Source organism: Psammomys obesus, unplaced genomic scaffold, assembly GCF_907164565.1.
Source record: "Psammomys obesus unplaced genomic scaffold, mPsaObe1.curated_primary_1811, whole genome shotgun sequence".
NCBI lineage: Eukaryota > Metazoa > Chordata > Mammalia > Rodentia > Muridae > Psammomys > Psammomys obesus.
The window spans coordinates 6,464,503-6,485,034 of NW_026596085.1; the positions used below are offsets into that span (position 1 = coordinate 6,464,503).

At 39.8% G+C, this 20,532-nt stretch overlaps 1 protein-coding gene across 1 annotated transcript in view; it reads left to right on the forward strand.

The window, feature by feature from the left end:
- Adamts20 (ADAM metallopeptidase with thrombospondin type 1 motif 20) overlaps positions 1-20,532 on the forward strand; it is a 119,153-nt gene that overhangs the window by 11,921 nt on the left and 86,700 nt on the right. The window contains exons 3-4 of the mRNA XM_055627018.1: positions 1,247-1,409; positions 17,972-18,216. Of these exons, the coding sequence (XP_055482993.1) occupies positions 1,247-1,409; positions 17,972-18,216 (408 nt within the window). The remainder of the gene's footprint in view (positions 1-1,246; positions 1,410-17,971; positions 18,217-20,532) is intronic.

Sequence of the window (20,532 nt, forward strand, 5' to 3'; positions counted from 1 at the left end):
GCTCTGCCTCCTTAGAGTGGGATCACGGGCGTGCATCACTGTGTCTGACTGCTTGCCTGGCTGCTGGGAGTGCACAGTCAGCATAACACGAACTTTACCAACTGTACCATCTTCTAGCCCCCATCCTGGGCACTTTTTAAAATGCATTATGAAGCTGCCCTATTTCAAAGTTATGAAAGAGTTCTCTCAATTTCTACTCCAGTGCTTTATGGTTTTACTTCAGGAGTTTACACCATCCATTCTTTGGTATTTGCTTTGTGGGACGGATTCAAATTTCTCCTTTCTAGTTGTCTGTGTACTTGCTGCAACGCCACTAATTCAATGGCTTGCCTTTCCCGTTGATTCAGCATGCTGCATGCATTGGAAGGAAGGTCTGTACGACGTAGTATGTGAGTGTCTAGAATATAGTGCTCTGTTTCTGTGCTTAGGAAGGACAGGATATTATATTCAATCATGGAAGTAGTGGTTAAATTTGGGAGAATTCATTCAATTTTGGTCATCCTATGGGAGCTGAACTCTCAACTTGTGGCAGTGGGCATGACGTAAGAAGAGAAAGTCTTATCCTTCAGTTCTCCCAAGGTTTGTTCTTTGTTTGTTTTAGCAATCTGGAAATATGTTAGCCATTTCATGAAGAATGAATCATTGCAGAAACAACAGTTTTGAACAAAAACCAAGTGGATTTAGAGATGTTAAGGTTGAGAATGCGATCCAAGTACAAATATTAATAGCGAGTTTGATGTTGGATTCTAGAGTTCAGAAAGTAGGTCCCTCTTTATAAAAACTCTTCCTCACATCTTGTTTCTCCTAAGCGAGTTCTGAGTTCCCATCGCCAGGCCCATCTTATCTGCTCTGACCTTCATCTACTTCCAAAAGTCTCTCCCTGCAATGCCTTCCATGGATCAAAGGAGCGACGTGTGACTTTTGTAAGAGATTCTAGATTTCCTTTTGAGAGCTTGAATATCCGCTGTCTCAGCCGAATCAGGGAAGTCTGTAGTTCGGCGACTTCATTCTGAAGAGTGTGGACAGAAGTACAAGCCGCAGAGAGGAAACTTGGGTCCAGGTGATAACACTTAGTGAGTGGGTTCCGCTGTTTTGTTCCTGGGATCTCAGTTCGTCCCACCGGGACTTAGGGGTGCTGCTAGGTAAGAGCCCTGTGCGCCTGAGCTGCTGTTTTGTCCGGCGGCACAATGTGAGTTCGCTACACGCTGACTGTTGATGAACACTAATGTCATTCTTTCTGTTCCAGATGGGAACGTTCAGAGCGCATGATGGAGAATATTTCCTAGAGCCAGTCATGGAAGCCGATGGGCGTGAGCATGAAGATGACCACAACAAGCCACATTTGATATACAGGCAAGAACTAAACAGGAACTCCTTGGCACGCTCTCATGAACCCTGTGAAGTCTCAGGTAAACCTTGAAGGGAAACCAATTGGCTAAACTGTGATGCTACGTAAAAATTTTATTGGCTATCACCTGTATTTTTAATTGACAAAATTGTATACACCATTTATTACATATGAAGAATATATACATTATGGATTTGGTTCTGTGGTTAAAAACATCTGCTATTAAAATTTTTAAGGCTGCACCCCCTTTCATCAACACTGTCTCTCTGTTGCACAGTAGAGCTTTTGAGCTTATTCTAGGTACAGGTTAAGCACCCTTTGACCGACATCTCCCCAAACCACCAGTCCTGCTTTTCATAGCTACCACCCTACCTCTTACGTGTGTAAGTCCAATTGTTAAATTACGTACACCCGTGAGATGTGGCTTTTCTTAAACGGTATTTTCAAAAAGATGATTTTTTTCCTATAAAGGATCCATTAGAAATTATCCATTTAAGGTATTTTTGTAGTAAATTAAAGGCCCAGTATATAGAACTTAGGGTGGACAATCGTAGGCCATTTTTACTTCAGTCTGCCAGTTACAGAAAGTTGATCAAGCCGATTTTCTTGGTGGAATCTTACTCCCAGTCCCACACTATGGCAGCCTACAGGATTCCTACAGGATTCCAACTCTCTTTAGTAGAAGCATGTCATTCACAGGTTTCTGTGACCAGCATGCAATTCAGCCCTGCTTCTCGGATGCATCTATTTTGGTGTTGTCATGGCAGTTTCTCCATTTTCATGCTGTAAAATATTTAAGAGCTTGTTATGGCACCTGTATCTGTTTTCCTAGTGACATGTTGGGTCATTTTCAGGTTTTTTTTTAAAAGTATTTTATTTATTTATTTTATGTATACGAATGGTCTATCTTCATTTACACCCACATAACAGAAGACGGTATTAAAGGGTTGTGAGCCACCATGCTGTTTCTGGGAATTGTACTCAGGACCTCTGAAAGAGCAGACAGTGCTCTTAACCGCTGAGCAATCTCTCCAGCTATTTTCAGGTTTTTGATATGAGAAGCAATGGTTCCCCATTCTCTTTGTCTGAGAGTTTTTCCAGGGAATGCAGAGATGCTGGATAATCTCTCTCTCTCTGTCGCTTTGCAAAATTGTTTTCAGATTTTTGTTTTTAGATCCAGTTATATGTTAGAGTTGTATTTTCATCCTCTTTTTCTTTTAAAATTCAGACTACTTAATATTTATATTAAGGAATCATGGAATCATGGAATTTTATGCAGAATAAATCTATTACTGGTAAAATATTTTACATGTACTTATACAGAAGTTAGTTTTGGGTCCACGAATATGCATGAGTCTTCATTATTCACACAATGACATAAAAACCACAGAGAAAAGGCAACTGCACATATCTTAAAATACAAAGTCAAGATAAAAGAGAGGGATTAGAGATTAGAGATGGCTCAGAGGTTAAGAGCACTGTCTGCTCTTCCAGAAGTCCTGAATTCAATTCCCAGCAACTACGTGGTGGCTCCCAACCATCTATAATAATGGAACCTGATCCCCATTTCTGCAGACAGACATGCAGACAGAGCACTCATATGTATAAATATGTTTTTTAAAAGCAAATTAAGTAAAATCTTTGAAAGAGAAAAGTGGGATTAGGAAGGATTTGCTTGAGGTTGTAGGTGATTGTAAACCATGGCTCCAAATGCTGTGATGCGGTCCACAGTGGCCTGTGATGATGTGGGGGCCTCGGTTGGTTTTCCCTGGGAATTCACTTCTTAATTAACCTTTGCTGTTCGAGGATTGCTACTTGGCATGGCTCTCACTGCAGCTAAGGCTGTACTGTAAATCTACCGACACAGCAGATGCTCTTCTTATGCTTCTAATAGGAGCATAAGGGTTTCATTTTTATGGCTTCAAAGAGAACACAAATGGCTATGCAGAGCTTCACAATGGGACGCTATAGAAGGCAGCTCACGCCCGATCTGATTGACTATTCAGGAGCAGCTTGTTTAATGATGTGCGGCTTTGTAAGAAGAAAACCACCAAGAGACGTTCTGAAAGCATAATGTGTCAGAGTGATACGCAGGCTTTCATATTCATGCTCAGCATTCATTCAGCAGGAAAATGCTCCAAAAAAGCCACATGCTTTGCTTTAAAAGATGTTTTTTATACTAAAGACATATGATAAGAATTACAAATGAAAAACAACCAGAAAAGTGGGATTTAGCTTATATTAATTACATATGATATTAATGTACATAGAATAATATAGTTTATCAGTGTATATATAATTAATATATGTACAAATAGCGATCCAATATTTATCAAAACATAACTGTAGGATCTATTTTCATGAATGTGTTCTTCTCATTTTAATTCTAACTAATATGTACGTTTTTAGTTGTTAATAATGACAATTAGTGACCTAATACATTAGCTACTAATTATCATTTCATTTGTAAAAGTGAATATTTGTGAATATAATTAGTGAAATGTTATACAAGGTGTTTTTTTTTCTCTTTTCCATCATTGTTCATAAATTCTTGCAGTAGCCTTCCCTATTTCAACAGCTGAATCTTCAAGAGACTATCTTAAAGAGGTGAGAGCCACAGGTTTAGTTCATGGTCTGTCATAGTTAAAAAGGAAAGTGACTTCCTTTCTGAATGGTTTTGGGTCATTTCAACTCTAGTCTTGGTGAATTAGATTAAATTGTTTCCAAGGTCAGAGTTCACTGTGTGCCCTGAGGCCATATAAATGTTGGCTATTGCCAGCCATTCTGGATACCAGGATCTCACATCAGTTATGGCTTAGGTACAATCCTGTGGACTCAGGGATGCTAGCAAAAGATCTGTAAAGGAGAACGGACATCAAACAAAAGCCCTACAAATGCCAACAGGAAAACTAAACAAAAGAAGCCAGGCACGGTGGCATATACCTTTAGTCCCAGCACTCTGTGAGGCTGAGGCAGATGGATCTCTGTGAGTTCCAGGCCAGCCTGGTCTACAAAGTGAGTCCAGGACAAGAAGCCTGGGAGTGTTCACTGAGATGAAACAAGACTTCAGAGCTTCACCATACATCTGTTAGTGCACATTGGCAGTGGGCAGGTGGGATCCTGTGAGCCTTGCCCACGTTCTCAGGTCACCTTACTTCTCTGCGTTGTGGAGGAGACTCATAAGGCATTTGTTGAGAGGAAGAAGGATGAAAACAGTGAAGAGTGACACGACTTTTAATTGAGCTTTTCTAAATCTGTCTATTTCCCATTGTCTTTGAGTCTTTAATATTACAACATAGATATGAATTGGTTTGAGCTGGCCTGCAGATCAGAGGAAAAGAATGTTCCTTGGGAAACCCGACATGTCTGAAGAGTAGCCACTCACTGAGCCTGGAGCTCGCCAGCTCTGGCTGGTTTATCTAGCCAGCTTGGCCAATGATCCAGTCTCTGCTCCTTTGGTTGTTATAGGGTAAACTCCTCCTGTTGGTTGCTGCGAAGTCTGGCATCTCCTGGCCCACGTGGACTTGCTTGGGTCCATGTGTTTATCAGTTTTTGGAGGAAGAGGAATTGTGGCTCAGAACCTGCCTTTGAAATCCTTGACACACCTGCTCTTCTATTCTGTTCAGAACACTTTTCAGTCTTTGCTTTAGCTCCGACTGCTTTCTGTTCTGACATTTGTATTCAGTTATTCACTCAGCAGCCTGGTTGACCTGAGTACCATCCTTTCTTATGTCCACTTATCCTATTGCAATAGAGCTCTGTCTCTCTCCTTTGCTGCCTTGCATTTTGTCTTGTTTTAGACTTAGTCATCATTTAAAAAAATTAAATATTTTCTTCAAATATTTTTTTCCACAGAAACATATTACATTAAATTAAATTAAAAACGTGACAATGTTTTTCTTTAAACATGAGCCAGTTAAATAAATACCTGGGTGCTCTTGACATATAGACATAAAATTGTAATTTGTCATTAAATTTTGCATCTCATACTAACTCTGACTTACAGAGACGGGTTATTGCAAGTTGATAGTCAACTCTTTCATAATTTATGTCTACTTGTTCTCTTATCATTAGTTTGTGTACCTGGCATGATTTCTACAAGCTTATGATGTGAGATTTAGATATTCTCCCAGGCAAGAGAATATCTCACCAGTTAGTGCACAGCTGTCTTGAATTCTTTTTTTTTTTTATTTAAATCTTTTTTTTATTTTTTATTAATTACACTTTATTCATTTTGTATCCCCCCATAAGCCCCTCCCTCCTCCCCTTTCTGCATGCATGCCACTCCCCAAGTCCACTGATAGGGGAGGTCCTCCTCTCCTTCTTTCTGATCTTAGTCTATCAGTTCTCATCAAAAGTGGCTGCATTGTCCTCTACTGTGGCCTGGTAAGGCTGCTCCCCCCCAGGGGGAAGTGATCAAAGAGCAGGCCAATCAGATTATGTCAGAGGCAGTCCCTCTTCCCATTACTATGTAACCCACTTGGACACTGAACTGCCATGGGCTACACCTGTGCAGGGGTTCCAGGTCATCTCCACAAATAGTCCTTGGTTGGAGTAGGAGTCTCTGGGAAGTTCCCTGTGTTCAAATTATCTTGTTCTGTTGCTCTGCTTGTGGAGTTCCCGTTCCCTCCAGCTCTTACTATTTCCCACTTCTTACATAAAATTCCATTCACTCTGCCCATCAGTTGGCCATCAGGCTCAGCATCTGCTTTGACAGTCTATACTGCAGAAGCTTTCAGAGGCCCTCTGTGGCAGGTTTCAAGGTGGTTTCCTGTTTTCTTCTGGCTTTCAGGGGCCCTCTGTAGCGGGTTCCGAGGTTGTTTCCTATTTTCGTTTTCTTCTGATGTACATCCTCTTTGCCTTTCAGGATGGGGATTGAACATTTTAGTTAGGGTCCTCTCTTTTGCTTAGTTTGTTTAGATGTACAGCTTTTAGTGGGTTTATTCTATATTGTATGTTTATATGAGTGAGTATATACCGTGAGTGTCTTTTTGCTTCTGGGTCAACTCACTCAGGATGATCCTTTCCAGGTCCCACCATTTACCTGCAAATTTCATGATTTCCTTATTTTTCATTGCTGAGTAATACTCCATTGTATAGATGTACCACAGTTTCTGCATCCATTCTTCAGTTGAGGGGCATCTGGGTTGTTTCCAGCTTCTGGCTATTACAAATAAAGCTGCTACAAACATGGTTGAACAAATGTCCTTGTTGTGTACTTGCGCCTCTTTTGGGTATATGCCTAGGAGTGGTATGGCTGGATCTTGAGGAAGCGCTATTCCTAGTTGTCTGAGAAAGCGCCAGATTGATTTCCAGAGTGGTTGTACCAGTTTACATTCCCACCAGCAGTGGAAAAGGGTTCCCCTTTCTCCACAACCTCTCCAGCATGTGTTGTCCCTTGAGATTTTCATCTTGGCCATTCTGATGGGTGTAAGGTGAAATCTCAGGGTTGTTTTGATTTGCATTTCCCTAATGGCTAATGAGGTTGAGCATTTCTTTAAGTGCTTCTCTGCCATTCGATATTCCTCTGCAGAGAATTCTCTCTTTAGCTCTGTTCCCCATTTTTTAAGTGGATTACTTGGTTTGTTGCTTTTCAGCTTGTTTAGTTCTTTATATATATTGGATATGAGTCCTCTGTCAGATAGAGGGTTGGTGATGATTCTTTCCCAATCTGTAGGCAGTCGCTTTGTTTTGATGACGGTGTCCTTTGCTTTACAGAAGCTTTTCAATTTCATGAGGTCCCATTTATTGATTGTTGCTCTTAGAGCCTGTGCTGTTGGTGTTCTGTTCAGGAAGTTTTCTCCTGTACCAATGAGTTCTAGGGTAAATCGATGTATCTGTCAAAGAAAATGTGAAATCCAAAAAATTCCTGACACAGACCGTCCAAGAAATCCAAGACAATATGAAAAGACAAAATTTGAGAATAATAGGAATAGAGGAAAAAGAAGACTCCCTTCTCCAAGGCCCAGAAAATATTTTCAACAAAATCATTGAAGAAAATTTCCCCAAGTTAAAGGAGAAGCCAATAAGGATACATGAGGCCTACAGAACACCCAACAAATTTGACCAGAAAAGAAAATCCTCCCGCCACATAATAATCAAAACAGGAAGTATACAGAACAAAGAAAAAATACTAAAAGCTGCAAGGGAAAAAGGCCAAGTAACATATAATGGCAAACCCATTAGAATCACACCTGACTTTTCAACAGAAACTATGAAAGCCAGAAGGGCCTGGACAGATATCATGCAGACCCTAAGAGAACACAGATGTCAACCCAGGCTACTATACCCTGCAAAACTCTCAGTCCTCATAGACGGAGAAAACAAGATATTCAATGACAAAAACAAATTTCAACAATACCTACACACAAATCCAGCGTTACAGAAGACACTGGAAGGGAAAATACAACTGTCTTGAATTCTTTCTGAGCTTGTAGTATGCCTTTGTCACCTCACCTCTCAGCCCTACATTTTATGTTATCTATTCTGTGAAACAAAATGGCATATTGTATTTCGTTTTTCATATTCTTGCCATAACAGTTATGCATAAAGTGACTTCTGGGTAAATAGCTGAGGAATTTTGGTATCAAAATAACTTTTCTGTGGAATATGCCTTGAAGCCTACTAGGAGATGTACCTAGCTAGGGTGTATTAGTCATAGAAAGTCTGTTTGACACAATAATGCAGTACTTAAAATACAGAAGTTGAACACTTAGTCTGGGGAAGAGGGAGGGTAGAAAGTATTTTACGTGAAAGTGGAAGTGTGGTGAACTTTGGAGCTGAGAAAGTGCTTGGACCATTTAGAGCACTGAAAGTAATTAATTAAGAAGAAATAGAGGGCCCTAGATGGTAGAGTAATACAGTACTATAAGGTAAGAAAGAGCAAGATCAGTGGACTGTTTGTGGAAGCCTTATTGAGACATTTCATTACAATATTGACCAGCTGATTGGGAGTCTATGTCTGTCATGGTGAGGAGCATGACAGCACGCAGTCAGGCATGGACTGGAGCAGCAGCTGGGAGCTTACTTCATCCAGATTCACAAGCACGAGGCAGAGGGGGAGGGGACTAACTGGGAATGGCATGGGCTTTTGAAACCTCAGAGCCCAGCCCCAGTCCTACACCTTTTCCAATAAGGCCATGCTTCCTAAACCTTCCCAAACAGTTCTGTGTGTGTGTGTGTGTGTGTGTGTGTGTGTGTGTGTGCGCGCGCGTGTGCGCGTGTGTGCGTGCGCATGCGCGCATGTGCGTGCATTTGTATACATGAGTGCAGATGCCCATGGGGGCCAGAAGATGAAGTCAGATCCCTTGGAGCTGGAGTTACGGGTGGCTGTAAGCCTCCGGATATGTGTGCTAGGAACTGAACTCGTGTCCTTTGCAGGAGCAGCATACACTCTCAATCAGTGAGCATCTCTCCAGGCCTGGTGAAGTGATATTGTTATATTCTATGTCTACTAGCCCATCAATATGTTCTGTTATTTATTTATTCTTTAATTTTCTAAATATTTTATAGATTTTTTTTCTTGCTATAATATTCTGTATTTTTGTTATTTTTCTTTCTGCTATTAAATGAATGTGCTATTTACAACAATACTTATTTTATATTTTTTACAGTCTACATATTTTCTAAGACATGTAATTCTTTTTTTTATTAATTTTTTTATGTTAATTACACTTTATCCACTTTGTATCCCAGCTGCAGCCCCCTTCCTCATTCCTATTCCTCATTCCTCATTCCTATCCCACCTTCCCTCCCTCATCTCCTCCAATGCTGCTCTCCAAGTCCACTGATAGGGGAGGTCCTCCTCCCCTTCTATCTGACCCTAGCTTATCAGATCTCATCAGGATTTGCTGCAGTGTCCTCCTCTGTGGCCTAGCAAGGCTGCTCCTCCCTCAGGGGAAGGTGATCAAAGAGCCAGTGACAGAGTTCATGTCAGAGACAGTTCCTGTTCTCCTTACTAGGGAACCAACTTGGAGACTGAGCTTCCATGGGCTATATCTGAGGAGCGGTTCTAGGTTATCTCCATGCATGGTCCTTGGTTGGAGTATCAGTCTCAGAAAAGACCCCTGTGCCCAGATTTTTTGATTCTTTTGCTCTCCTTGTGGAGCTCCTTTCCTCTCCATGTCGTACTATCTCTCTCTTCTTTCATAAGATTCCCTGCACTCTGCTGAAAGTTTGGTTATGAGTCTCAGTGTCTGCTTTGATACACTGCTAGGTAGAGTCTTTCAGAGGCCCTCTGCGGTAGGCTCCTGTCCTGTTACTTGTTTTCTCCTACTTCCAATGTCCATCCCATTTGTCTTTCTAAGTGAGGATTGATCATCTTACCCAGGGTCCTCCTTCTGCATACTAGATAGTTTTATAATTATATTTCTATATTCCTACCTTTATATAATAATGCAGATTTTTTTGTATTGACCTATACATTCAGCAACTTTGCAACACTTAATAATTTGTTCATTCTTTTAGGCTTATAAATATCCAAGAAGTTCTATTTATTACTTTCTAATCTTTCAATCCTTCATTTTCTTTGCTTATTTCATTAGCTGAAACTGCTAGAATAGTCCCTAGGAACAATTGTAATGAAAATCCTTGTCTCATTACCAGTCACAAATTAGGAACAATGTTAACCTCTTCTGATACATACAATATCTGTTCTAGGTTTTTCTTAGGCACCCCTTATTGACTAAATAATTCATCCTAAATTCACAATTTATTTAATTTATTATGTTAGGTATTTAGTTTACTAACAATTTCCATAATGAGTAGATGCTGAATTTCATTGAAAAATTTTTTGTGTGGAAGATGAACAATTTTTTTTAAATCATCGATTTTTTTTTCAATTATACTTTTATTTACTCTTGATTTCTTTTCTTTCCTTCCCCCTCCCTCTTGCCCTCTTTCTGTCTTTTTCTCTCTTCATTTATTTCTTGATAGAGAAAGGCTTTTATTAGGGGTAAGGAAATACAGACAGACAGACAGTCAGACAGCAAGGCACACAGAAAGATCCTCTATAAAGCAGAGGGTGACAGGAAGTCGAACCCCCAGTTTGTTTCCTTAACAGACTGGTAATGTTTTCTTTAGACCCCTTGTATTGCATCCATGAATAGACTTGGTTTTAATGGGCTTCTGTTACACAAGAAAAGAGCAGTGAAGATGAGGGCTGGCTGCTGCGACTCAGCAAACTGATGGCTCGTGGAGAATGTTATGTCGAAAGGACATCATTTTGATGTACACAGTCATTACTCAGTTACATTTACTCAGCAGGTAAAAGACAGAAGTTCAAATGGCTTGAAAGACTTGTGAATATATATATATATATATTCACAATATATATATGATTTATGAAAGAATAAATTTGTGAACTGGGAACATATATGTTTATACACACACAAATATATTCACAAAAAAATTGTAAGTTCTATTCAGGATTAGTAGCACACGCCTGTAATCCCAGCTACTCCATAGTCTGATGCAGGAAAATTCGAGATTCAAGGCCAGACTGGGTAAGCTACAGAGTAGGTTCAAGGCCAGCCTGGGCAACTTGTTAAGTTTGCCTCATGATGGAACAGGAGGGCTGGGATGTGGCTCAGTACTAGAATTTGTCTAGTCTGTTCAGGGCACTGAATGCAATTCATCACTGCACAAAAATATATACTTTTAGAGAATATTAGATCACTAATCAACCATAAAGTTTATTTCATAGCTTTATTTCCTGCTTCCAAAACACGTAATTTAGTTGCCGATGCTTAGGGAAGTAAATCTGAATCTTTGGCTCTATGTATTTAAACTTATGATTTATTACTCATAAAAAGCAAGCAAAGATTCTAATTTTTGTCAACTATAACTTAATATAAACTATTCATAAGATATACTTAAGGATACTATGACCTGCAAATAAGAATTCTTGGGCTTCTTCCCTCCCTCTCTTTGTTCCTTTTATTTTCTTCTATTATTGCTATAGCTAATACATCTAGCACTATATTAAATAGGAATGGGAACAGCTTGTCTCGCTCCTTATTTTGGTAGGAATGTTTTTATGCTATCTCCATTTAGCATGATGCTTACAATAGACTTGTGATATATAGTCTTTATTTATGTTGGGGTATGTTCTCTCTAAAATTTTAATTATAAATGCATGTTGGATTTTTCAAAGGTGATTTTTGCATCTAGTGAGAAGATCATGTGATTTATGCTCTTTAACCCACTTATGTGATATATTAAAATGATTGATATTTTATATTGAACATTCCTGGATCTCTGGAATGAAATATTTAAAACAATTTATTCATTTATTTATATATAAGTGTTTACCTAAATCTGTGTGTGTGCCACATATGTTTGTGGTGCTAGAAGGCTCCAGAGGGGGACATCATGTCCCTTGGAACTGAAATTACAAATGGTGATGAGCTGTACGATGGTAGGTACTGGGAACAGAACCCAGATCCTCTGCAAAAGCAACGCAAACTCTTAACTGCTGAATCTTTACTCTAGCCCGAAGTTAATAGTTCCTGATGAAATTCCACATCTACACATAATGGAAATTCTTAGCATCACTTACTAAGTTAAGGAAACTGTGCTTAGGGATCCTCTTTTGGGACACTGTGTAAAATGACAGTAGTTGATTGGTCTTAAATCTTTGTCCTCAGTAGATCTACCAGCCTTGATGTCTAGGTCTTAGCTCAACTCTATGTTTCTGTAGTGCAAGGAAGATGAGACTCATATTTTCATGGACATGACTAGCTAGTTCCTTCTTTTAGTTTCCAAGAAACAACATTTTCCATGGTGACGTTGGAGCTAAATTCTCCTCATTTGGTGTGGTGCCACATATGGGCTTTAGCGGAGTCATGCGATGTTGTATTCATTTGAAAGCCTGTCTTAAGTAAATATGAGTTCATTTCTTTGTTATGCCATTCAGTTGCCGGCTATGAACATTTCACTCAACCTGCGTCACATGTTTGTGTGTTTTAAAAATTGTTCGGTAATAGTAACTGGCCCAAGGCTGCAAGGAAGACTGATGATGTAATCATTCTTTTATCTCACAGAGGAAAGGCCACAATCTTCTGTACATTTATTGCCAGTAGGTGAGTTCCATGTATTACTTTGTAAAATTTTTCGGAACTCAGCATTTAAAAATAAACAAACTATAATCTATGTTCTTAAAGTATGTTCTTGAGATGTTCCATAATGAGAAATCTTAGAGACCTGTAACTTTTTGTGCCTCTATGCTATGGAATACCCTCAGTTTAAAAATAATACCCCAGATTTCTATTTTATTATCCATGTTACCATGGCTGCTACACTCAATCTTTCTCTTCCTATTTTCACTAGTTAATAAAGTGATTCTAATGACAGTGAGTATTTCATAGAGAGTTCTTGCTAATACTAACTAATTAAACATATGAGGCTTGGACTAGTACTTGATAAATATTCAACACTGTAAATATTTGTATTGTTGTTATTGGTAGTATTAGTTCAATAGCGTGGAAATACAGAGCTATAATTGATCCAGAATACAGCTTAAACCATGAGAAAATATGAAATGGTTCTTGAAGCTTTGGTGCATTGAACGGTGATTTCAAATGTTGATACACTAGATTGAAGGCAGTTGGGTTTTATGCCTTCACTTAATGGCTGTGCGTTTTGGAGAATTATGGAATAGTTTTCTCTCGGTCAAATACAGATTAGGCTGTGCGCAGACAGCAGCCCTAGGGTTGGTACTGGGAGTGTCTCAGGCAGTGTGGGTCTGTCTTTGAGCTGATGCAGTTGTGTAGAGCATTAGTATGTTTTTTTATGCTGATGATGCAGCCCACTAAACTCGTCTGTCTTATTCCTCAGATTATCCCTGTCTCAATGCCCCCTTTGTCTTTTGTCTTTCTCCTCTATTATCTCTTCTTCATCTTAAGCTTTCCCCTGCTCTCCATGGGCTTAGAAGAACATGCTGCCCAGCAGTGTTCTCACTTGGTAGGGAATTCACAGTTTGGTGAGGTGATGGTACTTGGTGGTGAGCTATTGAGAAGGACTTAGAATTTGTCCTGTGGGAGATATTCTAGCGAAGGTCTACTTGGTGTCATCTTGAATGAGAATGAAACGAGGGAGTAGTTTTTGTTTTTTGTTTTTAGAATTGGACTTGAAGATAAATGGAGGTACAGACAGGGTGAAATGGCTAGACCATTTAGGAGGCCTTTTAAAATATAGTTTTATATTCTTCGTTCTAAAAGTTCCGAGGTCGAGAAAAGCTAAATGAATTTAGAAGCATGACTGTTTTTCAAAGAGAGCAGTTGTATATTAATTTCAGAAGCTAGATAAAGTAGTGTGCAGGTTAAAACAATAGTAACGCAAGGAGCATTTGAAAAGTAAGTGACAGAGAAGGAGGCTAGGACCTAGGGTAAGAGTGTGACAGACGTCCCAGGGATAGGCATACAGAGATAACTGAGTTATGGCTAGTAGGAAGCTGTTGCTGACATCTCTAGACACCAGAAGCTGAAAACTCTGAGCATGGAGAGGCAGTCAGACGTTTAAGCAGAAGTATGGGCTTCTCGTCATATTATTGTATAGTGATAATTTTGAGAGATATACGACCTTTGTAACTATTCATTTAAATATTCTCTTTGCGTTATAACGCTGTGCCCTGGGCTGTTATTTCTGACAAAAAAATGTTAAAGATTTTATATGCTAGTGTAACAGCGATGATCTTGTGATTAGTGTTGGACTAAGCTTGTTTCCTGTTATAATATGCTATTAATAAAAGACAAGACTCAGTTTTGGTCAATGACTTGAGGACAGAAATAGAAAGGAAAGCATTGCATGGAGGTGATACGATTAGATTGGCAAATGTGCTTTGGCGTCTCGGGATTGAGTCTTACAGAACCCAAGTCTCAAATTTGTATGCAACTGAGGATGGCCTTGAACTCCTGCTACTTCTGCCCTTTCACCCAAGTGCTGGTATTACAGTCATGTGTCACTATTCTGGGTGGCAAGTGTGCTTTGAGTAATGGCTATTTATGTAAGGTATTTTTAGAGGTCCCCATCATCATTAGTCACAATGCTTGGGGATAAATACTAAGAAAAGGCAATGGAATGTAGGTTTTAGCTTGTGAAATATTAATAGATGTCATATTAGTAGATACCATTTACCTCTTAAAATTATAATAATAACATAAACTTGCCATCATTTGAAAGACACTGAGATATTAAAGTACTTATTTAATCAATTTTCTACCAGCCTCGTATGCTGGTAGAAATTGGTGTTAAAGTTGTGTCCATAGTTTGGGCCCATTATAAACAGTTCACTAATAATGTATTTGTGTATTTTGGCAATAGCATTTCCAAATAATGGGATCAAAATTTAAATGCCACCAAAGTTCTTACTTTTAACTATTTCAAAGGCATCTTTCCATGCCAAAGCTCAGTTCATTCTTTCTGACTATTTCCCTTCTATTATTTACTTATTTTTGTGTTCAGGATGGGCAATTATAGAGTTTTAAATTGAGCCTTTGGGGAATTTTAGTTGAAGAAGTTTTTATGTGTTAACTCTAAAAAAGTAGGAAAACTATTTACTTAATATTCATTCTGTGTGTTTAATTTCATCATCTTACTGCTTTAGCTAATGTTACCAGAACTATAGAATATGATAGTCATGCCAGCTATCATATTGATACAGTGGGATATTTAATTATGTTCTACGTATTTGTGAGTGTTTGCGACAGCACAACACAGAGGGCTTGAAGGTAACTGCACTTCTCTCCCCATCACTCTGCTCTCTTCCTTGCAGCATCTGAAGAAATAATATTTGTTTCCAATTTCTGATCTCCTTGACTTTTAAAAAAATTAATTAATTTATTTTTATTAATTAAAAATACAAAGTTTATTCACTTTGTATCCCAACTATAGCTCCCTCCCACTTCCCTTCCCAATCCCACCCTTTTTCCCTCTTCTCTACTTATGCCCCTCCCCCAGTCCACTGATAGGGGAGGTCCTCCTCCCTTTCCTTCTGACCCTAGCCTATTAGGTCTCATCAGGAATGGCTGCATTGTCTTCCTCTGTGGTCTGGTAAGGCTGCCCCCCTCGGGGGGCGGTGATCAAAGAGCCAGCCACTGAGTTCATGTTAGAGACATGTAGCCCTGTTCCCCTTACTAGGGAACCGACTTGGACACTGAGCTGCCATGGGCTACATCTGCACAGGGGTTCTAGGTTATATCTATGAATGGTCCTTGATTGTAGTATCAGTCTCAGAAAAGACCCCTGTGCCCAGTTTTTTTTGTTGTTGTTGTTGTTTGTTTGTTTTTTTGTTCTCCTTATGGAACTCCTGTCTCCTCCAGGTCTTTCTATCTCTCCCTTCTTTCATAAGATTCCTTGTACTCTACCCAAAGTTTGGCTATGGGTCTCAGCCTCTGCTTTGATACCCTGCAGGGTAGAGACTTTCAAAGGTAGCATTATTGTACCTATATGTAATTTTAATTTTTACCTACATAGAAGTATGCTATGTTTAACTTTTCTCACTTCTTTCACTTGCTGTACCGGCGAGATTCATTCCTCCCATGTGTTAATGAAATTTGAATTTGTAGATTTTAATAAATTGTTCAGTTATTGTTCCATAATTGTACATTTCCTTATGATTATTTCATAAGTAAGTAAACTGAGATACGTTTGGATAATAAATATGTGACGGCAGACAAATTATGGTGTTCTTCCGTTTCCCCTTTACACCTCATTGCCTCACAGCATCCATTTGTGGCCGAAAACACTCACTCTGGAGCCAGGTCTCGAAATGCATTGCTACATATCAGTATCCGTACTGAGGATCACAAAAAAAAGCACTGCGCCTTTTTGTTTAGGTGTGGCTGTTGGACCTTCTCTCTTGTGAGGTGAGAAGTGAGCTTCACTACTTCCTTTTGAAGGTTTCTGTGTGATGTGTCCTATAATTCTCCAGCTTTGTCATTCTTCCTTTGGCTTCTAGTGTCACATTCAATGACCCAATGAAGTCACATTTTTGTGACTTCAATGAAGTCATGAAAAATGTCCCCATGTTTCCTTCTAAGGGTTTCATAGTTCCTCCATTTCTTTTGGCTCTTTAATTGAGTTTTAGTTCATTTTGTACTTGAGTGGTCTTGAGCACCTTGCTGACAACTGCTCGGTAATAGAAGAGAGGTGCATTTCTGGGGCTCCTCGTCTATTCCCTTCATCTCTGTGCCTGCTGGGAAGACCTCCCGTGACTTGGTGAATGTTGCTGAGTTATGAATCGCAGTTCCTGGGATGGCTGCACATCTAACTGGTGGCTTTTCAAAGAAGTTATGCCCCTGCTCAGTATTACCAACTTCTAAGTGCCAGCGAGCCTGGTGGGCGGCATAAACTAATTTGTTGTTTGGTTGTGTTATTATCGAAGCATTTAAAGGACCTAAAATTTTATCTTTTAAGTTTGTGCTTCAGTCCCCTTCTCTGGCATGTAAGCTTAATGGGGTGTTGTGCGCACTGCCTCAATTCCTAAACATTCGTGACGTGTATAAATGCTCAGTGAGTTTGTTTCCAATAACCTGGAAACAAATGAACAAACATATTAAACACAAAGCTTCCACATATTAAACACAAAGCTTCCGTCTTTCCTGATAGGCAGAGATTATATGGATCAGGTTATCTGGGATCTTCTCCAGGGCAACAGTTGTTCACTGATAATCGGTGGATGAGAAATCCTACAGGATAACAGGGAACAGTTTACAGACATAAGGACACAGTAAAGCAAAAGACATGAAGCCAGGCCTAATGGCTTTGATTGCCTGCTGCTTTCACAGGACTCCATTCATATTTAAATGAAGTGAATCATTTTAGTGACTGTAGCACACAAAAATCTCCATTGTTGGTTATCTGGCTTATGACCCGGGTGTTATAACTTCTTTTTACCTGACTCCTTTGGTCTACTTTTCTGTTGAAAATAAAACCACCCATCGATTTCAGGAAAATTAACAGAACATGAAAGTAGAAAGGAGAAGACAGAGAGACTATGAAGGAGAAAAGAAATAGCACACACAGCCATGCTATTCATGAACTTTTTGCATAAGCACAAACAATCAAATATTTAAATGCTGTTTCTTACATGGTACCTAAAAGCAGTTCCTATAGTTACAGTGTTTAATAATTTTCTATATAAGCAAACAATGAAAAATCATCAGTTTTGTTATATGTCACAGTCATACATTTTATATCAACAGTTGATTTTCTGGTTTGAATTGCTGCCTTTTGGGACATGATATTTTTTTTTTTAGGAGGAGGGAGGTTAATGCTGCTTTCATGTGTTGGGCAGTCAAAGTTTGTTTTTCTCCTATACTCTATGAAATGTCACTAGACAAATGTAACTTCTGTGTGATGAGATTAAATACTAGTAGTGAGTTAAGAACCTAGTGTGCCTAGCTGAGAAAACAGGAATTTCTTGATACCTTCTTTCTGCTCATTGGTGAATAAACATTTTTGAGTAGCCAGACCTGTTGAAATAAAGCTTTGGAGTCAGTGTTGCTCGTGCTGCTCCGGAGACATGATGTCGCAGTCAGTGTTGTGGCTGCTCCGTTTTGTGGTCTGTATTAATCACGCCCAGTTTCACGTCTTCACCTTGAGTTACTTCATCCTCCTCTCCAGAAAACCAAACGAAGAAAACCGCTCTGCCCCCTCGCAACTTCAGCAGCATGACCGGAGATGTTAGCGTGAAGAGGGAAGTGGCGGTGGCATTCAGATTGGACGGTGAAGGGAGTCGGTTACATTCCAGGCACAAGCGCTTCCTCTCCTACCCCAGATACGTGGAGGTCATGGTTACGGCCGATGCTAAGATGCTGCACCATCACGGCCAGAATCTGCAGCACTATGTGCTCACACTGATGTCAATCGTGAGTACCGGGACAGGGCTCTCCTTAAACATCCAATTTATTGTTTATTCTTTTAGGTGTGTGTATGTGTGTGTGCTGTTTGTGTGCGGGTACCCTCATAGGCCAGAAGAGGGGGATCCCCTGCAGTAGTCGCAATCTACCTGACATGGAGACTGAGCATGTGTCCTCTAGGAGGACAGCGAGAATTCTTAAGTGCTGAGCTGTCCCGTCAGTCCCAACGGATTAACAGGATTTTTACATCATCTAAAATGTTGCATTTAATGTTTTTCACGTATAATTTAAAAAAAATGTTTTTTCCGAAATCTAGACATAAGTTATGTTCCCGTTCAAACCAGAGTTTCATCTGTTACTTTGGCAACTTTCCTATTTGAGAATCTTCCCCAACCGCTCACAAGGAATGCTCGCCCTGTTCAAGTGAATGGCTTCTGCCCTCTAGTGACAGAGAACAGCCTTGTGGAGTGGATCCCTGGATCTGAATGTTAAAACCTCCGTTGGCTCTCAAGGAGAGTGGAGGGTGCGTTCCTGACTCCCACCACGTAGAGTCCCTCAGTTGGAAGTTAGACACACCATCTCTTAGGTGACACCCACATTATGAACGGAGCTGTGTTAGGCTCTCGGCTGAACAGTGGTGGTTGGTTCTGGTATCCATGAAGAGACATGTTAACTCTCTGCATGCCTCAGCTCACCCATGTCACCAATCCCTGAGCACCCCTGAAGTTAGGCTTGTTGTTCAGGAGAATTCACAAAAATCACCCCAACTCATGCTCCAGTTTACTGGGTTTAGGTGACAGAGTGTAGCCAGTCGCTTGTCTGTGCAGGTTCGGCCGTTATTAGGGACGTGCTTTATGTATGGAAGTGCCTCTGCTCTCATGAGATCTGTGCTGTTGCAAAGACTTGGCTGAGACAGTTTGTGACCTTGCCAGTTTCCTTAGGTGGAATTCCCCAGTTAAAGATACAACGGTTTGAAGCTCCAGGATCCTCTCATTTTCCTTACCTATGACAGTTGTCTAAAGTTCTTGCAATGATATCAGGTTATAGTCTACAAAGTGGACGCTCAGTGACGTTAGGTAGCTAAAATAGAACTAATTTTTGCGAATGTAGTACATATGATAAAAATAGATTAAATGAAACAAATTTCTGAAACTGTGTTACGGACTCATTCATGTATTTAAGCTTTTTAAACAAATGACACAGGTTATAAGTTATACTGATGATACGTTTTTTTTTTTGTTTTTTTTTTTTGTTTTTTTTTTTTACTCCTGAATCCAAAATAGTTATTTAGCTGTGTATTTATCTGTATGTGGATATGTCCTACAGGTGTTCTAATGAGAATTATGGTATGGAGGATGCCAGTTAACATATACGATCATGAATCGATTCTGTGGCACACTGGATAAAGTTAGTGACAAGAAAAAGACATTTGTGAGGAAAGTTGGCTAACAGGAGATACAGAAGGAAAAAACTAGGTTTTGTAACAGCAGTAGTGTTAGATGATAGACCACTGCGGTAGAACTTCAGAAACCTCAGAAACAGTGACTAGAGGAGGTGAAGGAATGTACCAGGAATCCCAGCAGCATGTCCTTATTCTGCTCACCTGGGTTTGATGTGCAGATATAGGAGTGTTGGCGCATTTTGATGTCCCAATGCCTATTTGGTTGTTGGTTAAAGAGGCTGTAAACAATGTTACAACTGGAAAGAAATGTAGGAAAAGGGCGACAGACACTCTGGATTTAACCTAAAGCTCTCTTAGTCACAGCATTTAATGTCTCACATTTTTTAAAAGCTTGAACCCTTGGCACAGTGGAAGAGTTGGTCCCACTGCAGAATCTAGTCAATGTGTTTTATCTCTGTGAAGTCCATTTACAAAATAGCTCTAAAGATGTAAGAAAAGAGCTGTTTCCACTCTATCCAGCAGATGTCTCCATCTGAAGAGGAGCCATACATAGTTTCTTCTTTTTTAAAATTTTTTAGTTATAAATTACAATTTATTTGCTTTGTATCCCAGTTGTAGCCCCTTCCCTCATCCCCTCCCAATCCCACTCTCCCTCCCTCTTCACCTTTCATGCCCCTTCCCCAGTCCTCCTCCTATTCCATCTGACCCTAGTCTATCAGGTCTCATCAGGACTCTCTTCATTGTCTTCCTCTGTGGCCTGGCAAGGCTGCATCCCCCTCAGGGGAAGGTGATCAAAGAGCCAGCCACTGAGTTCATGCCAGAGATAGTCCCTGTTCCTCTTACTAGGGAATCCACTTGAAGACTGAGCTGCCATGGGCTCCTTCTGTGCAGGGGTTGTTCTAGGTTATTTTAATTTTTAAAAT